Below are 15,903 nucleotides of genomic sequence, written 5' to 3' on the forward strand. Positions count from 1 at the left end.
AGACCTCCTGGGGCAGTAGTAGATCTAAGAAGTAAAACTCTTAGAACAGCAAAGAGCAGCTGTGTTCAGCCATTGAAGGCAGGTGTTTGGAAAGCTAGGCTAACAAACTTGGAGGAAAAAAATGCTCAAAAATGTGGCTGAGGTGAAAAAACATGAGTAACTACAGAATGAGATTCTCCATTTCTTCATCTATAAAGTGAGGCATTTTGATTAGGTGAATTCCTGCACCTTTCCAATTCTAAAATTCTGATCCTATGGGCTGGCATTGAAGAGTAGATAGGACTTGGAATTCTATGAACAGTAACCCTTTCTTCTCTTCTCTTGCCTCTCTAGCTCCCCATTCACCACCACACCATCCACATAGTTCCCACAGAAGCTGAGATCTGTCTACAATTGCCTTGTTTAGGGGTGGGCACCTGACCTAGCTGGACCAATAAGAGACCTTCCCCAGGATTTTGAGATTGGAAATGAGAAAGAGAAGACAGCTTTTCTCTGGATGATGGAAACTGAATATATGTAAAAGCTGGAGCTGATGGTAACCATGATAGGCAATTAAATGTTAAAAAAAAAAAAAAAAAGCCAGAATGAAGACGACACAAGAAGCAGAGGGGAGTGGTGGAGAGAAAACTGCCTGGATTTTCCAAAGTGCTTCAGATTCTGGTCCCAGTCCACTGTTAGAATGTATCACACCTCCTGAATTACAGGAGCTAGCCCAATATCACTCTAATAACACCCCTCTTTGAGACCTAAATAGCCCTAGTTGATTTCTGTTACTTGCAACTTTATGATTATATTGAATGTAGTCAGAGCCCATATGGGAAGGAGAAAAGTAACTGGGAGATGAAGCTATAAGGTAGGACTAGATATAATGGGGGCTCTTAAGTGCCAGGCTTTGGTTTCTAACTGGAGTAGTGGTTGTGGGGTGGAGATGAGAGGAAACCATCAACATTCCACAGAATCACTAAAACTTTAATAAAACTTTACCAGAATGAAAAATGAAGATGTACAAAATCACTGTGGTCCTGACCTTGGTGCTCAGTTTTCACAACATAATAAACAATGTTAGCTAATTAATGCTCTCATTCACTAATTAATGTTTATTAATTAGAAAGTCATGTCCTACCTCTTTTCCATCTCCCGCCATGTGTTAACTATAACTCACTAACATAATCATCCCGGAAAATGCTACATATGGTCAGTTGATCATCCACAATAGATCCTGCCATCTTAAGTACCATGACTTAACTGTCAGTTTTCCTCCATTCCGAACAAAAGGGTTGCAGCCAAGATTATATTTGCTAAGGCAGGTGGATCAGTCTCTTTAAGGGAACTCTCATTCTTCAGAGGGTTCCATCCTCAGAAATCAGGGACTGGAACAGTTGGTGGAGAGATGTCTTCTCCTTTTCCAGCTGAGGCTTTGGTGGCTTGGCTGCTATTTGGTAAAATGCAGACCTCTCTTTGGTTTCAGAGACAGCAAGTCCTGCTCTTTTTGGAACGCAGCTCAGCTGGTACTTCTAGACTATGTTATTAGGATAAAAAGCTGATACTTCTTTGACGGCTGATATGGCTGTTGGTCCAGGAGATGCTTCAGCACCAGATATGGCTCCTACAGTTCTGTATCTTGCTGAGGGAAAATAAATTGGTCCAACCTCTATGAAGGTCAATTTGGCAGTATCCATCATACATATGCACATACTCTCTAACACAGAAATTCCAGTTCTAGGAATTTACCCTGCACGTATGCCTACACGTGAGAAATGAAAATGTACAAGACTATTCACTGCAACATTATATAAACAAAAAGTTGAAAATCCAAAGTCCATCCACTGTGAACGGGCTAAATAAATTACATTCAAGTCAGGGAATACTACGCAGCTATAAAAAACAATAAGTAGGCACTTTATCTACAGATGTGGAATGACCTCCATGATATATGGTTAAGTAATAAAAGTAATGTGCAGATGTGTTTGTATAGGAGGCTGCCATTTATGCTTAAAAAGAAAAACTGTATATTTGTATTGTCTTGGATTTAAATAGAAAAATCTCTGGAAGAGTACACCAAAAAATCAGTTACAAAAAATGGTTGCCTCTAGGGAGAAATTTGTGGTGAGCGAAGGAACAAGGAGGCTTTTCACTTATATAGCTGTCTGTGCCTTTTGAACTTTATACCATGTGAAAGTTTTCCCCATTAAAAAAAAAATAAAATTTTAATTAAAAAAATAGGGGTGGTGATATTTTAAACAGTAGTTCCCAAATGCTGGTCTGTAAATCAGTGAACGCTCAGGAAGAATAACTTATTAATCTACCATGAAATCAGAAAAATAATAATAATGTGTGAATTTTCCATATTGCTGAATTTAATTCAAAGGACCATCCTTTATTTGTAAGCACTTTGTATGGAGGTGTTAGTAGATAGCAGCTATCAACATACTGTTTATTTACACGATAGGCAAAATGAAAAGTTGGCATCATAATAGTAATTCTGCAAATTTAGAGTCCTGAAATTTAAAAGTGTAGAATCATTGATTTAGACTTGGCTTTTGTTTTTATGTTGAATAATCTGCTTTTACACACTACTTCGGAAGGCATTCCTCCTGTGTATTTCATGGTGTCGGGTAAGTGATGAGTTATAGCTGAAGGCTTTTCCACATTCATTACATTCATAAGGTTTTTCTCCTGTGTGATGTCTCTGATGTTTCTTGAAGGATGAATCATGCCTGTAGGCTTTCCCACAGCGGCTGCATTCATATGCCTTCACTCCTGTATGAACAGTTTTATGGTTGCTGAGGTGTATCCTCTGCCTAAAGGCTTTCCCACATTCCTTACATTTGTAGGGTCTCTCCCCGGTGTGGATTCTCTGGTGATGCGTTAGATACGCTCTATGACTAAAGGTTTTACAACATGCAGTGCATGCATAGGGCTTCTCCCCAGTATGAATTCTTATATGTTCACTAAGGTGTCTAACCTGTCGAAAGGTTTTCCCACATTCATGGCACGTAAAGGGTTTCTCTCCAGAATGAGTTCTCAAATGTTGGATCAAGCTAATGTTCTGGCTGAAAGCTTTCTGACATTTATCACATACATAGGGTTTCTCCCCAGTGTGAGTTCTGTGATGCTGATTGAGAGATGAGCGATGTCTGAAGGTTTTGCCACATTCTTCACATTCAAAGGGTTTCTCACCAGTATGGATTCTCTGGTGTGTCGTAAGGGATGCACTTTGACTAAAGGCCCTTCCACATTCCTTACATCTGAAAGGTTTCTCACCAGTATGAATTCTCATGTGTTCAGTGAGGTGAATGGGTTGTTTGAAGATTTTTTCACATATAGTACATTCATAAGTTTTTGTTCTTATGTAACTTGTTGGATGATTAATCATATCTAATTTGAATCTGTTCCTCTTTCTAAGTGTGTCACATTTACGGTGCCTCTGTTTTATGACAACATTTGAACTCACAACGTTTTCCCCAAATTTGTTAGTTTCTTGGCCTCTCTTCTTGTGGATTGAGATGGCTTGACTCACGTCTCTTCTATGAGTTTCCTGGTGCCTTTCTAACTCATCATCACATTTGGAGACTTTTCTCAATGTAGAATAAATGACATCATCCCTCATGAGCCTTTCCATCATAATGCCATGACATAACTCTTCCTGTAAAATGTCATTCTTTGCAATTGATATATTGGTTTCTGGTTTACTCTTCAAGTCTGGAGGAAATGGAAAAAATGCAAATAACTCATATTCATTATGCTTTGAAAAATCAATTATTGTAGTGGGTGTGGAATAGAGATATAGATACTAATACATATAAAGTACAGGAGGTTTTTATTATATTTAAATATGGCTAGGCAACCCAGAGAGGTAGTGGGAAATTAAGAAACAGTGAACATGGTAAAAGTGTGATTTTATATGTAGAGAAAATGTGAGCATTTTAGTCCTGCTCTTTCTCATAATACTAAATAATGAAATTTCAGAGCTATGTCTTAATAATACATCTCTTTAATCGACAACTACTTTTGGAAAACAATTTCAGAAAGATAAAAAGATGTCCTTCTCCTCACTCCAGCAGTAGAAAGAGAGACACTAGTACAAAAAATAACGTTCAAAATAAGAACATTCACAAGAACGTTAAGCTGTCTTTCATTGAAACTTGTATTACTATTTACACATTGCTGTTTCCTATGGTCATTAATCTGTCCCTGGAAGTGTTATTTATGTAAAGGAGACCAAAAAAACCCAGACTGCTATGTTGCTACTGGTGCTATGTTCTATGAAAACATCCTTTAACCTTCAAAATTCTGACTGTTTTTCTCACTTGCTAATTTGTTGTACCCATCACTAGTATTTCAACTGACTGCTCCATATTCCTGAAAGGTATAACTTCTTTAGGAGTTTTTGGTCAACACAAAAGGATCATTAGCGCTTCCAAATTCCAAATGAACAGAGGCAATAATAGAGTCTGTGTTCTCCTGGCCCCTCATTCTGGTCCTGAGTAGGGGAGGAGGGAGAGAAGACAGGGAAAGAGAGAGGAAGCATCAGTGTCCCCCTCCCCAGTTCAATACCCAAGCTGAATCAGGCCCAAGCTCGAGCAGAAGAGAAGATTTAACTTTGAACAAAGTTGGCAGTTTTTACTATTGCATTGAACTAAACATTTTACTAAAATCAGACTGTCTTATTATTTAAAAGGACTAGGCCATCTATGGGATCTCATCAAGATTTCATCCAGAGACAGGCAAAGAACATTCAGGGTAGCTTTTGTTATTACTTTCATTATTATAAGCTGAAGAAGAAAAAACCCAGGAGGAGAGACAAAAAAAATTACTGGAATTAATAACAGAGTGAAACAAGGTGGCTGGCTATAAGAGCAATACACAAAATCAATTGTGTTATTACATACCAGCAACAAACAGAAAATGTAATTTAAAAAAATACACCATCTACAATAGCAACAAACTATAAGGTCTGCAAGATCAATCTAGCAAAAAAGATGTAATATGTACAAGACCTTTATGGGGAAAATCCTAAAACTTTTTTGGAAAAAAAATTAGGAAATTATCAATAAATGGAGCAATATACCCTGTTCTGGGATAGAAGGACTCAATACCATAATAGTAATTCCCCCAAAAATTGATCTATAAATTTGATTCTATTCCAATCAAAATACCACCAGAGCATTTGTGTGTGTGTGTAATTTGATGCACTCATTACACAATTTGTATGGAAAAACAAGGGGCTAGGAACAGCCAGGACAATTCTGAAGAACAAGGTAGGAGAAGCACCTCTACCAGATATTGAGTTCCACTATGAAATACAGTAATTAAGATAGCCCGGCATTAGAGTGGGGATAAAAAAATAGAAAAGTGGAACAGAATAGAGAGAGCCCAGAAACAGACCCAAGCATAGAAGGAAACTTGACAGGTGACAGTGGCATTAACTATTAAACAAAGGGTTCCTGGACTGATTATCCACATGGAAAAAGTTAAATTAGATCCTCAGCTCACACTACATACAAAATAAATTCCAGGTGAATCAAACCTAATTAAACATAAATATGAAAAGCAAAATTTTAAAAATACAGGATAATATATCGTATATATATATTTCTATAAATCAATAAGAAAAGATAAGCAATAATAGAACAATTGGCAAAGGATATAAACAAGTAATTTACAGAAGAGAAATCCTAGATGGATGGTCAATAAACATGAAAAATATGCTTCCCTTCATTAGTATTCAGGAAAATAAAAGAAACAAGATACGATATTCACCTCCTGCCTTTACAAAACTTTTAAAGTTTTGCAATGCCAAGTCTCAACAACGATGCTGAGTTCTGGAAACTCCTAAAACCTGCTGTTGGGAGTTCAAACTGGTGCAACTGCTTTGAAGAGCAATTTGGTAACACCCAGCAAAACAAAGCTGCAGAGACTCCATGAGCCAACTATCTTGCTTCTACCAAATCTCTCCAGGAAACACTTACATAGGTACACAAGAAGATATATACATGAAGATTTACTGCAGCATCTCTGTAACCCCCAAATTTGGTAACAGTACCATTGTCTATCAACAGAAAAACGGAGAAATAAATTGTGGTTTATTAATTCAATGGAAATGAATGAACTAGAACAACACGGATAAACATCAACAGTGTTGAATGAGAAAAGCAAGTGGAAGAAGTGTATATACCAATTTTTAAAGAATAAAAACATGCAAAACCATGCTATATATTGTTTAGGGATATACACATGTAATAAAAGTAGGAAGACACATGGAATGGTGATATTTCAAATCAGAAGAGTTGGTTATTTCAAAAGGTCGGGGCAGGGGGACAGCAGGGTGAACTCTGTTTTATTTCTTAATCTAGGTGGAAACTACATAGGAATTTGTTATAATGTTCTCTATGCCTTTATGAATGTCTAAAATATTTCATAATAAAAGCAAAGTGTAAGGAGATTGTTAAAGACCACTGATTTGGTGAGAAGGAATCCTGTAATTTCTCTTGCAGGAGTTTTCGTAAAGTAGTTGTTACAAAAAATTAAGATGTGTGAGTTAAAATGAGTGAAAGAATTGAAAATGGGATTGTAAAATGAAATTGGTGAGAAGTGGAAATAGAATCCAAGAAAGAAAATTAAAGCTTTGTAGAATGCGAGGACAGTCCTGAAAAGAGATCTGTCTTCTGTGGGAAAAGACCATGGACATGTGACTGCTTAGAGAAAGGAGCTTCTGATTGGCAGCCTTTAGGACACTGAAGAAAGAGGGGAAATCAAGTTTAACCTTAAAAAGATAAGACTTCTCTTCCCTCCAACTCCAGAGAGACTTTTGCAAGGGTAAGTGAGGAAAGGGGTGACAGAGGGAGGGGTGAAATTGGGTTTAGGACATGCCCTGTCCAGTCTCAGCCTTCCCCACGGCCTAGGAAGGCTTGGAGCACTCTGGCCTATATATTAAAAGGTACCATTTCCCCTGGTCTCACCTGAACTGGGATCTCCTGAGCCTTCTTTCTCTGTTATCCATGGCTCTTCTCCTTTCTCCAACAGGGAAATCACGCTAGGTTTGGAAAGTTGATATCCTGCTTATGGAGTTAAAAAAGAATATGAATGCTTATGTTTCAGTCTAAGAACCATCCCCAGAATTTAGTTCCAGTCCTCTGGTATTCAGGGTCTCTGAAATGGAAAGGGCAACACAGCATGTCTCTCTATTGTAGCTCTACAAAGTAAAACTGTTCCCCAAGGAAGGGGAATCAGCTATGCCCCGGCTTGATCTTCAAAATGAGACATCTCTAATATAGAACCCAAAGCCAAGCTCCAGGGAATCCACAACACTTAATGATGTAGAAATAATGACTCTTCTATAATGGGCAGGTTTCTGGATGTATGTTTCACCCATCCTTACCCACTGAGACCAGGTTCCCATAGTTCTCCAGCATCACCTCCCGGTACAGATTCCGGTGACCAGGGGCCAGCTGCCCCCACTCCTCCTGGGTGAAGTCCACAGATATGTCCTTGAAGGTCAACAGTTCCTAGAACATCAAATATGATCCTTTTCAGCCAGAGACCACCTCCATCAAGGTCCAAGGAGTTCTGATGGTATTCTAAGTTCTGCGAGAGGCTAAACCAGTTTTACTGGGAGCCTCCTCTGGATCTATTTGGAGATTACTATCAATAATTAAATAAGTAGAAGGACAGATGGTCATAAGCGCCTTAGAAAAAAATTAAGCAGGATAAGGGGAAGGGAGAGTCATAGTGAGGGGAAGGATGATCTTTTATGTAGGGTAGCTGGGAAGACCTCTCTAAAAGGGGTCCAGAGATATGAATTCAGTGAGGGAGAGTCATATGGAAATGTGAGGGGAGAGTGTTCCAGGCAGGTACAAAGGACCTAAGGTGAGAGCATCCTTGGCTTGTCTGGGGAACAGGAAGGCCTGAGGCAGGTTAATGAAGTGGAGAGTGGAAGAAAATGAGATCAGAGAGGTTGGGGCAGGAGAGAGAGAGAGAGACTTTTAACATTTATTGTATGTATTATAGAATTACAAGACCATTGCATCCTTGCTGAGCTTAAATTCTGGGGCCCTGCTGGAGTTTAATGCAAAGATGAACAAAACTGCCTGGAACTATAGTCTAACCCCTTCCTGGCTCAAATACTGAAAAGATAAAAAAAGGTCAGCTCCTCAGCAGTGGTGGCATGGGGCACTGGTACCTGGGTTAATCCCAGAAGTAAAGGGAATCATATTAAAGCTGTATTTCACCCAGAGCTCAGCCCCAGCTCTAGGAAGAATATGAGTAATCAGACTTTCACCTTAACCACCAAACAGAGGAAAGGGCTTAGAGCGTCTAGGAAATAAACAGAACAAAACAAACAATGTATATATATCCATATGTATACACACTTCATCCTCCACTGTTCTTTTATACACAGTATTGGAACTACGCTAAAAAAAATATTACACATGTGAAGAAGGAAGAAAATCTGACCTGTAATCAAGAAAATAAAAATCCACAGAAGCCAATCTACAGGTGACCGAATCTTTGGAATTAGCAGACAAGAAATTTAAAGTAACTATTAAAATAGGTTAAATAATTTACAATGAAATATGGAGAGAATAGGTGAAGACATGGGGATTTGAGGAGATAAAGAACTAAATAAAAATTCTACAATTGAAAAAAACAATATCTGAAAGATCCATTGGATGGGCTTCACGGTAGATTGGACTCTGATGAAGACAAAATCAGTGGAACTTGAGGCAAGTCCATAGATATTATTCAAACTGAAGCAGAAAGAGAAAAAGAACCTGAGATAATATCAAATAGTCTAATATACATGTAATTAGAATCTTAGAAGGAGATGAGAGAATGGCCAGAAAAAATTTTCGAAGAAATAAAGGCTGAAAAACTTCTAAATTTGATGGAAAAAAACTCAACCCACAGATCCAAGAAGCTCAGAAAACCCCAAAAAGAATAAATTCAAAGAAAACCACACAATGCACATCATAGTAAAAATGCTGAAGAGCAAAGATAAAAGGGAAGATCGTAAAAGTAGTCAAAAGAAGATAGGAAAGGACAAACAAAAAAACCAAGAAAGAATAGTTGGTATTAAAAAAAAAAACCAAGCAGACACATCACACGTAAGGAAAGAGTAAGAACAGCAGCTGACTTATCCAAAATAACATGAGTTAAAAGATAATGGACCATCTTTAAAGTGCTTAAAAGAACAAGTGGGGTCAACCTAGAATTCCATATGCGGTAAAAGATTCTCCTTTAGGAATAGAATATAGAGACATCTGTAGATCCACAAAAGCTGTGAGAATCTAACATCAGAACACTCATGCTACAAGAAATGCTAAACGACCTTGTTAAGCTGAAGGGAAATGATACCAGATAGAACGTGGAACTAAAGGAAAAGTGCCTGAATTGGCAAATAGTTGGGCAAATATGAAACACTCATTTTTTTTCCTTCTCTTAATTTTTTTTTTTTTTGAGGAAGATTAGCCCTGAGCTAACATCTGCTGCCAATCCTCCTCTTTTTGCTGAGGAAGATTGGCCCTGAGCTAACATCCGTGCCCATTTTCCTCTGCTTTATATGTGGGACACCTACCACAGTGTGGCTTTTGCCAAGGGCACCATGTCCGCACCCGGGATCCGAACTGGTGAACCCCAGGCCACCGAAGCGGAACGTGTGCACTTAACCACTGCACCACCGGGCCAGCCCCTCCTTCTCTTAATTTTTTTATGAAACAATTTACTGTTAAAAGCAAAAATAAAAACAATGTATTGTGGGGTTTATAACATGCAAAGTGAAATGTATGATCGCAATACACAAGGACAGGAAAGAGTGAATGGAAATATAAGGAATTCATATATATGTGAAACAGTATGATAATTCAACTGTGATATGTCAAAAATGCCTATGTTAATGGCTAGGGAAACCACTAAAAACAAATCAAGGAAGTATAGCTAAAAAGTCCTTAGAGGACATAAAACGGAATACTAAAAAACTACGCAATCCAAAAGAAGACAGAGGAGGAGGAATGAAGAAGAATAGATGGGACAAACAGCAAACGAGAACAAGAATATACGCTTAAATCCCACCCTATCAATGATCATGTTAACTGTTACTGTTTGTTGTATCCCCTTACACGGACAAAACATGTTAGGACTAAACATGTTCGTTTAGTCCATTTACCTGGGCTAAACAAGCAAGACCCAGCTATGTTTAAGAAGGTCACACTTTAAATATAAAGATGCAGATAGGTAAAAGCAAAAGAATGAAAAAGGCTATATCATACAAGCAATAACAAAGAGAACACTGGAGGAGCAATATTAAATCAGACAAAGAAGACTTAGGAAAAGGAGCATTACTAGGCATAAAGAGAGACATTTCATTACGATAAGGGTCAGTTCATCAAGAAGACGACAACCCTATGCATTTATGCATCTGATAACAGAGCTTTAAAACAAATAAAACAGAACTGACAGAACTACCGAGAGATACAGACAAAACCACAATGATTTAGACATTTTAACATTCCTCTCTCAGTAACCTCTACAACATGTAGACAAAAACTCATCAAGGATATAGATCTGAACAACCTATCGACCAACTTAACCTAATTGACATTTAAACAACAATATACCTTACAACTGCAGAATATACATTTTTTTTAACTAGACATTTTATTTTGCGATAATTGTAGATTTACATGAAGTTGTAAGAAATAACAGAGGTCCTAGGTACTCTCTACAGGGGACAAAGCAGAGTTTTAATTGGAAAGGGGCCTGAGGGAACTTTCCGAGATGGTGGAAATATTCCATGACTTGATTTGGCTACCTGGGGTAAACAGATGTCAAAATAGAACTGTATGCATTCTTAAGTGTATTTTCCTATATGCAAATTATACCTTAATTTAAAAAAATTTAATCTTTTCCCAGTGCTAAGAATCCCATTAGTTTTTGATAAATGCCAGGAAAGTGAGAAATTCCAGGTAAGTGGAATGCAGAAACAAGGTAACTCTTTAAATAATGAGACCATTATTATTTCTTCCATATTACTATAAATAACTCTGGAATGCATTTCAATCCTAGAAGGCATTAGCATCTGAATTAGCTGAGGAAACCAAGATTGTAAATGGCTAAAAAAATTGCCCCAGATCACCAAGCAAGTAAACAAAAGAGAGAATTCAAATTGTGTACTGTCTAATTTCAGAACCCAAGTTCTTTTGATTTAAAACTCTTCTGTCCTCGAATAACGTCTCCTCTTTAATAAGAGTCTTCCTTTCTCATTTACTCTACAATTTTCCTTCTATTTCACTTGTGCTTCCACCAGGCAGTGAGGACACCATTTTCAAAAGTCTGTTGTACCCGCCCCGCCTGTCTAACGCGTGCGCCATGTGGCCTGCCCATTTCTTCTCCACTCACTTCTCTGTCGGTTGCAGTATGACTTCTGCTGCCAATACCACACTAAGGGGCACCTCAAGAAGTTCACCAGTGATCTGTGTACATCACTAAGAATGTCAGAACTTCCTTCTCACTTACAAAGTTTGCTTTTGAGTACAAAATACTCCCCCAAATTGAAGTTTATCTTAGATCCCCAAGGTATCTGTTGGTTTTGAGGGGCTAGAATTCTATCACTCATTTTGTTTTCTCTACAGAAACTGGCACAATGTTAGATGCAGATGTTGGCCAGAAACAAGAGTTACAACAACTGAAATGATACAGAGAAGGTTAGCATGGCACCTGGCCTAAGGATGACATGCAAATCTGTGAAGCATTCCATATTTTTGATAATGTTATATGTCACTTTTATCTCAATTAAAAAAAAGAAAGAAACAAGAGTTACACAGAGGGAGGCCACGTGAGTAGGGAAATTGCCACCACTGTGGCTCGCTTTTCTGCATGAGAACATCTTGCACTGAGCTCCCTAGGTTGAATTTGTTAGGCTCAACACCCTCTTCTTCTTCAAAAAAGGCAAGTTATAGCCTTCAAAACCAAGAAGCAGGGCCTGGCCCCGTGGCCAAGTGGTTAGGTTTGTGCACTCTGCTTCAGTGGTCCAGGGTTTCACTGGTTCGGATCCTGGGCGCAGACCTAGCACCACTCGTCAAGCCATGCTGAAGTGGCGTCCCACATGCCACAACTAGAAGGACCCACAACTAAAAAAATCACACAACTATGTACCAGGGGGCTTTGGGGAGAAGAAGGAAAAATAAAAATCTTTTAAAAAACAAAAACCAAGAAGCATGTCAAGAAAATGAGAGGGAACTCCAACCCACCTGGGATTTTGCTGTCAGGGGCCCAGAGGTCACTTCATCCTTTAAACTTTCTCCCTGGGTCTCATCAGCATCTGGAGACAGCAGAGCTGGGGAAGGAGAAGAGCCATGAGGTTTGCATCTCGCCAAAACCCCCAAACAGAAAAAGTGTCCTGCTTTTCTATTTCTATGCAGGTCTATTCAAGAGACTTGCTGAACGTGGCTCCTCTCTCAACACATTCACAAAGAGGGACATTTGGAGCAACACAAGAACAGCCCAAAGCCTCCTTAATGAGCACCTGCCGTGCACTGCTTCAGGCATCAATGTCTCCCAATGGTCAGTGCTGGTCCAAAAGCACAGATCTACCAGGCTTCTCCTTTGACTAAAGGTTTGAGACAAGAAGGAGAAATCCAAACACTCTCCTGTGGACTAAAAGACATTGGTTTCCTCTAACCACTGTCCCCTTCATATGCGGGACACATACACCCATCACATTCTTAACTCTGTTAGACTAGTGTGCTGTGAACGACTCTTCAAGATACCCACTTTTGTATCCGTTCCCCAAATCTTCTATAAAAAACTTAGCCATCCTTCAAGGCCCAATTCAGTGCCATCTGCTTTGTGACAATTTCTCAGATAAGTACAGTCAGAAGAACGTTTCTTGTCTCGTGTATTCCCAAAGAACGTCACCATAGCGTTGTCTTAGGCTACCTTCCATTATTGCGATCTGGGTACATGACTATCTCCATCAATTAGGAATTAGCATTAGAGATCATCATCCATTTTTCCGGCTCTCAAGATGCTTAGCAAAGTCCCTGCCTGACACAGCTAGAACACAATAAATGTGGCTGAGTTTGAAGTGTTAAAGGTATTTACCAAGAGACCACACGAGACACATGAATTCCTGTCCATCCATCCTCACCAGACCACTAAATAACATGTAATCTTCAACATGTTTCCCCAGTGAACCCATATATTTCAAGGTAAAATGAGAGTAATCAAGTGTCATTTCTTCCTCTCAGCAAAAGATGAAAAGAAAGAACTGATACTTGTGAAAAAGACTGGTTTAGGGCTAAAATGACTGCAACTTGTGAAGGAAAACCACTGGAGGGCTTAAGAGGGAAGAAACCTTTGACCCCACTGTTGGTGAATCCCATTCACACACCAGGAGCCGCTGGTGGGGAACACACCTGCATGCTGTCTTCCTGCTGTGTGTTGTAATTGAGGACAGGAGATGGGAACAGCACGGTACACATGTCGCAAGGAGCTTGTGCTGAGAGCCCAACAACATTTCCCTCACAGCTATCCTCTTCCCAAAAGCCACAAGCATGCACCCCAAAGACCCGCTTTCCCCCAATTTTCTCCCCAAGAGACCACCTCAAGGAAGTGTGTACTGACCTTTTCACACACAAATGAGACCTCCCTCCTCCCTCTCCGTCCCCTCCATCAGTCTATTCTCACCTTCTCCTTCAAACATCTTAGTCACGTCGTCCCACAGGGGCGCCCCCTCCTTGGCCATCTTTGGATGGTGCAACTTCACCCAGGTGCTGGCCTCGGCGGGCAGGGTGATCAGGAGCCGCTGCAGCATGATGACACCCAAGCGATTGGGCTGGTCCACTTCTGGTGAGGAAACTGCTAGAACCTCTCCTGAGAGGCTTCACAGCTGTGTGGTCCTCCTCTGATCACAATCCCCTGCCCTGAGGACTTTGGTGTGTCCCTGTAGCACCAGAACCCGGGGGCTCCTACAGGCTGATGTGACTTCAACAACTCTGAAAAACTGACTCCCCTCTTAAATTAAGTACCGCCTCCGTGGGAGGCAGCCAGCCAAGCAGGTTTGAGGGCATGCCTCTATATTCTTCTGGAGGAGCAAAAGGCAGGAGAGGAGGGATCCAGAAGGGTCGGTCAGACAGCGGGAACTCCAGAACTTGCAGAGATAAGATTTAAAACTGCAAAAGATCCAAAAACAAAGATTTGGCATCAATGTGGGAATAAACATAATCAATGCTCTTGGATGTGGCTCATTCTCCCAGTCCCACACATCCATACACAAATAGCCAAAGATACACAAACATGCACAGACCGTGCCTTGACTCCCCTCTTTGTATGCTGCAGGCAACTTGTGCCTAGATACAGACTTGGGATTTAAGAGCGCAGGCTTTGAAATCAGACAGCCTGGGTTAGAATCCTGACCCTTGCACTTAAAAGCTCTAAGCCATTTCATCTTTCTGAGCTTCAGTTTCTTCATCTATAAAATGGGGATAATAATTGCACTTCATGGGGTTGCAACGTTGACTAATTGAGACAATGTCGAGCATACAGTAAACCCCTAATAGACATTATAAACTTTTTGCTTTAACACTGTATCATAGTGCTATCTTTTTAAGTTATTTTTAAAAGCAATTAGAGATCTAAATTTAAAGTTCATTTCAAGTATCTCAACTGACAGAATAATCACACAGCTGCATTTTCACGTGGGCGAGCGGTGACAGACACGTCACCAGCCACGCAGATGCCCAGCAGCTGGTGAGTCCTTCTGACCCCTCTGTTAAGATGCATCCTGGTTTCAGAAATGTTAAAATAGGGGGAGAGAGGTATGTCTTCAAATGGAGGAAACATAGGACTTCCAATCCAACGAGGACTACACAGAACGGTTTGAACAGGCAAATCTGGAAACAGCCCAAATCCATCCTCTCGTCCAAGCCTCCGGCATCTGAGCAGCTGCCTCCCAGTGACCAGGTCCAGTGTAGGCGGGGCCCGAAGCACAGTCCTAGCTCCGTGGAAAGGGAGCCGGCCCAACTTTTTTAAGTTTGTGAGGAAAGGCTTATGGGCTCCTTTTTTTTTTTTTTTTTTTTCTTCCCAGCTGTGACTGATCCAGAGAAAGGAGCTGCATCCTACACCGGATTGGAGCAGTGGAAAATACCCTGCCCCTGAATATATAAAAAGTCAATGTCCTGTTACAAAGTGAAGAAACTTTCGCATCTTGCTTATGGAACGGCTAATGCCCCAGAAGCTTCCTTTCGCAGATGCCCCTTCTGACTGCTCCCAGCCGCGCCTCCCTCGGACATGGAGACTGCAGACACACAGCGTGGCCTCCTACTCACCAGATCGGCCTCGAACGCTGCTAGGACCAGAGATGGGGGCGTGAGAGCGCCCTTTCTTGAAGCTTTCAGCTCCAGACGGTGTCTCTTTAGAGAAGAACTGGGTGGTAACTGATTTTGCTCTCTCCCAGCCTTTCAGAGACAGACCACATCCCCCACTCAACACAATGATGCTTCAAAAAACGCCCACCGTTCACGTAGGCTTGCTTCGGGAGCCCAGAGGACCCTCAGCCTGAGAAGTGGACGTGGGTCTTTTCCAAATTCCCAACGAGAGGCGGCCTCGGGCGGGGGCTGCGGCACCAGATCCACGCACCCCCCCCCCCGGTGGCCTTTCCCAGCAGCACCCCCGGGAGTGGAGCTCGGGGGACCGCCCCGGGAGGGATGCCCTGACCCCGCTCCCCGCAGACCCAGGCGAGGATGCACCCGGCCGGCGGCGGCCAGGCCCCCCGGGCGCCCCGCCTCCTGGGCCGCAGCCCGGCGTCTCCGGGCGCCTCAGTCCTTCCGACGCGCGTGGCCGCTGCCGCGCTGCCGGTCGCCCTCGCGCCGGCCCCCGTGGGCCTCGGGGTGCGGCCCACCCCCG

At 41.1% G+C, this 15,903-nt stretch overlaps 1 protein-coding gene and 1 non-coding gene across 4 annotated transcripts; one reads left to right on the forward strand and one right to left on the reverse strand.

The window, feature by feature from the left end:
* Positions 1-927: 927 nt before the first annotated feature.
* On the reverse strand, positions 928-15,892 carry ZFP69 (ZFP69 zinc finger protein). Of its 3 annotated transcripts, none has more exons than XM_046663573.1 (6): positions 15,327-15,892; positions 13,687-14,171; positions 12,249-12,334; positions 7,382-7,508; positions 6,963-7,061; positions 928-3,702 (listed from the first exon to the last, which is right to left on the reverse strand). In XM_046663573.1, the coding sequence occupies exons 2-6, from the start codon at positions 13,811-13,813 to the stop codon at positions 2,567-2,569; spliced, it is 1,575 nt and encodes a 524-aa protein (XP_046519529.1). In that variant the 5' UTR covers positions 13,814-14,171; positions 15,327-15,892; the 3' UTR covers positions 928-2,566. The 3 variants fall into 3 exon arrangements, with proteins under 3 accessions (XP_046519529.1, XP_046519531.1, XP_046519530.1); XM_046663574.1 differs by having other exon boundaries at positions 929-3,702; positions 6,963-7,058; XM_046663575.1 differs by lacking the exons at positions 12,249-12,334; positions 15,327-15,892 and having other exon boundaries at positions 13,687-13,812.
* LOC124240519 (U6 spliceosomal RNA) lies at positions 11,657-11,761 on the forward strand. The gene has a single exon (XR_006888908.1). It is a non-coding gene; the product is annotated as a U6 spliceosomal RNA (small nuclear RNA).
* Positions 15,893-15,903: the final 11 nt, after the last annotated feature.

The sequence above is a fragment of the Equus quagga genome, chromosome 5 (genome assembly GCF_021613505.1).
Source record: "Equus quagga isolate Etosha38 chromosome 5, UCLA_HA_Equagga_1.0, whole genome shotgun sequence".
In the NCBI taxonomy this organism is placed as follows: domain Eukaryota; kingdom Metazoa; phylum Chordata; class Mammalia; order Perissodactyla; family Equidae; genus Equus; species Equus quagga.

What these genes read in the sequence shown, in the direction of transcription:
- ZFP69 (XM_046663573.1), bottom strand. Translation starts at nt 13,813, where the DNA reads ATGCTGCAGCGGCTCCTGATCACCCTGCCCGCCGAGGCCAGCACCTGG. An exon ending in TGGGAACCTGGTCTCAGTGG is followed by an intron (nt 7,062 to 7,381) that starts GTAAGGATGGGT and finishes TAACTCCATAAG; the next exon opens with CAGGATATCAACTTTCCAAA. An exon ending in CTCAGGAGATCCCAGTTCAG is followed by an intron (nt 3,703 to 6,962) that starts GTGAGACCAGGG and finishes CATTTCCTCCAG; the next exon opens with ACTTGAAGAGTAAACCAGAA.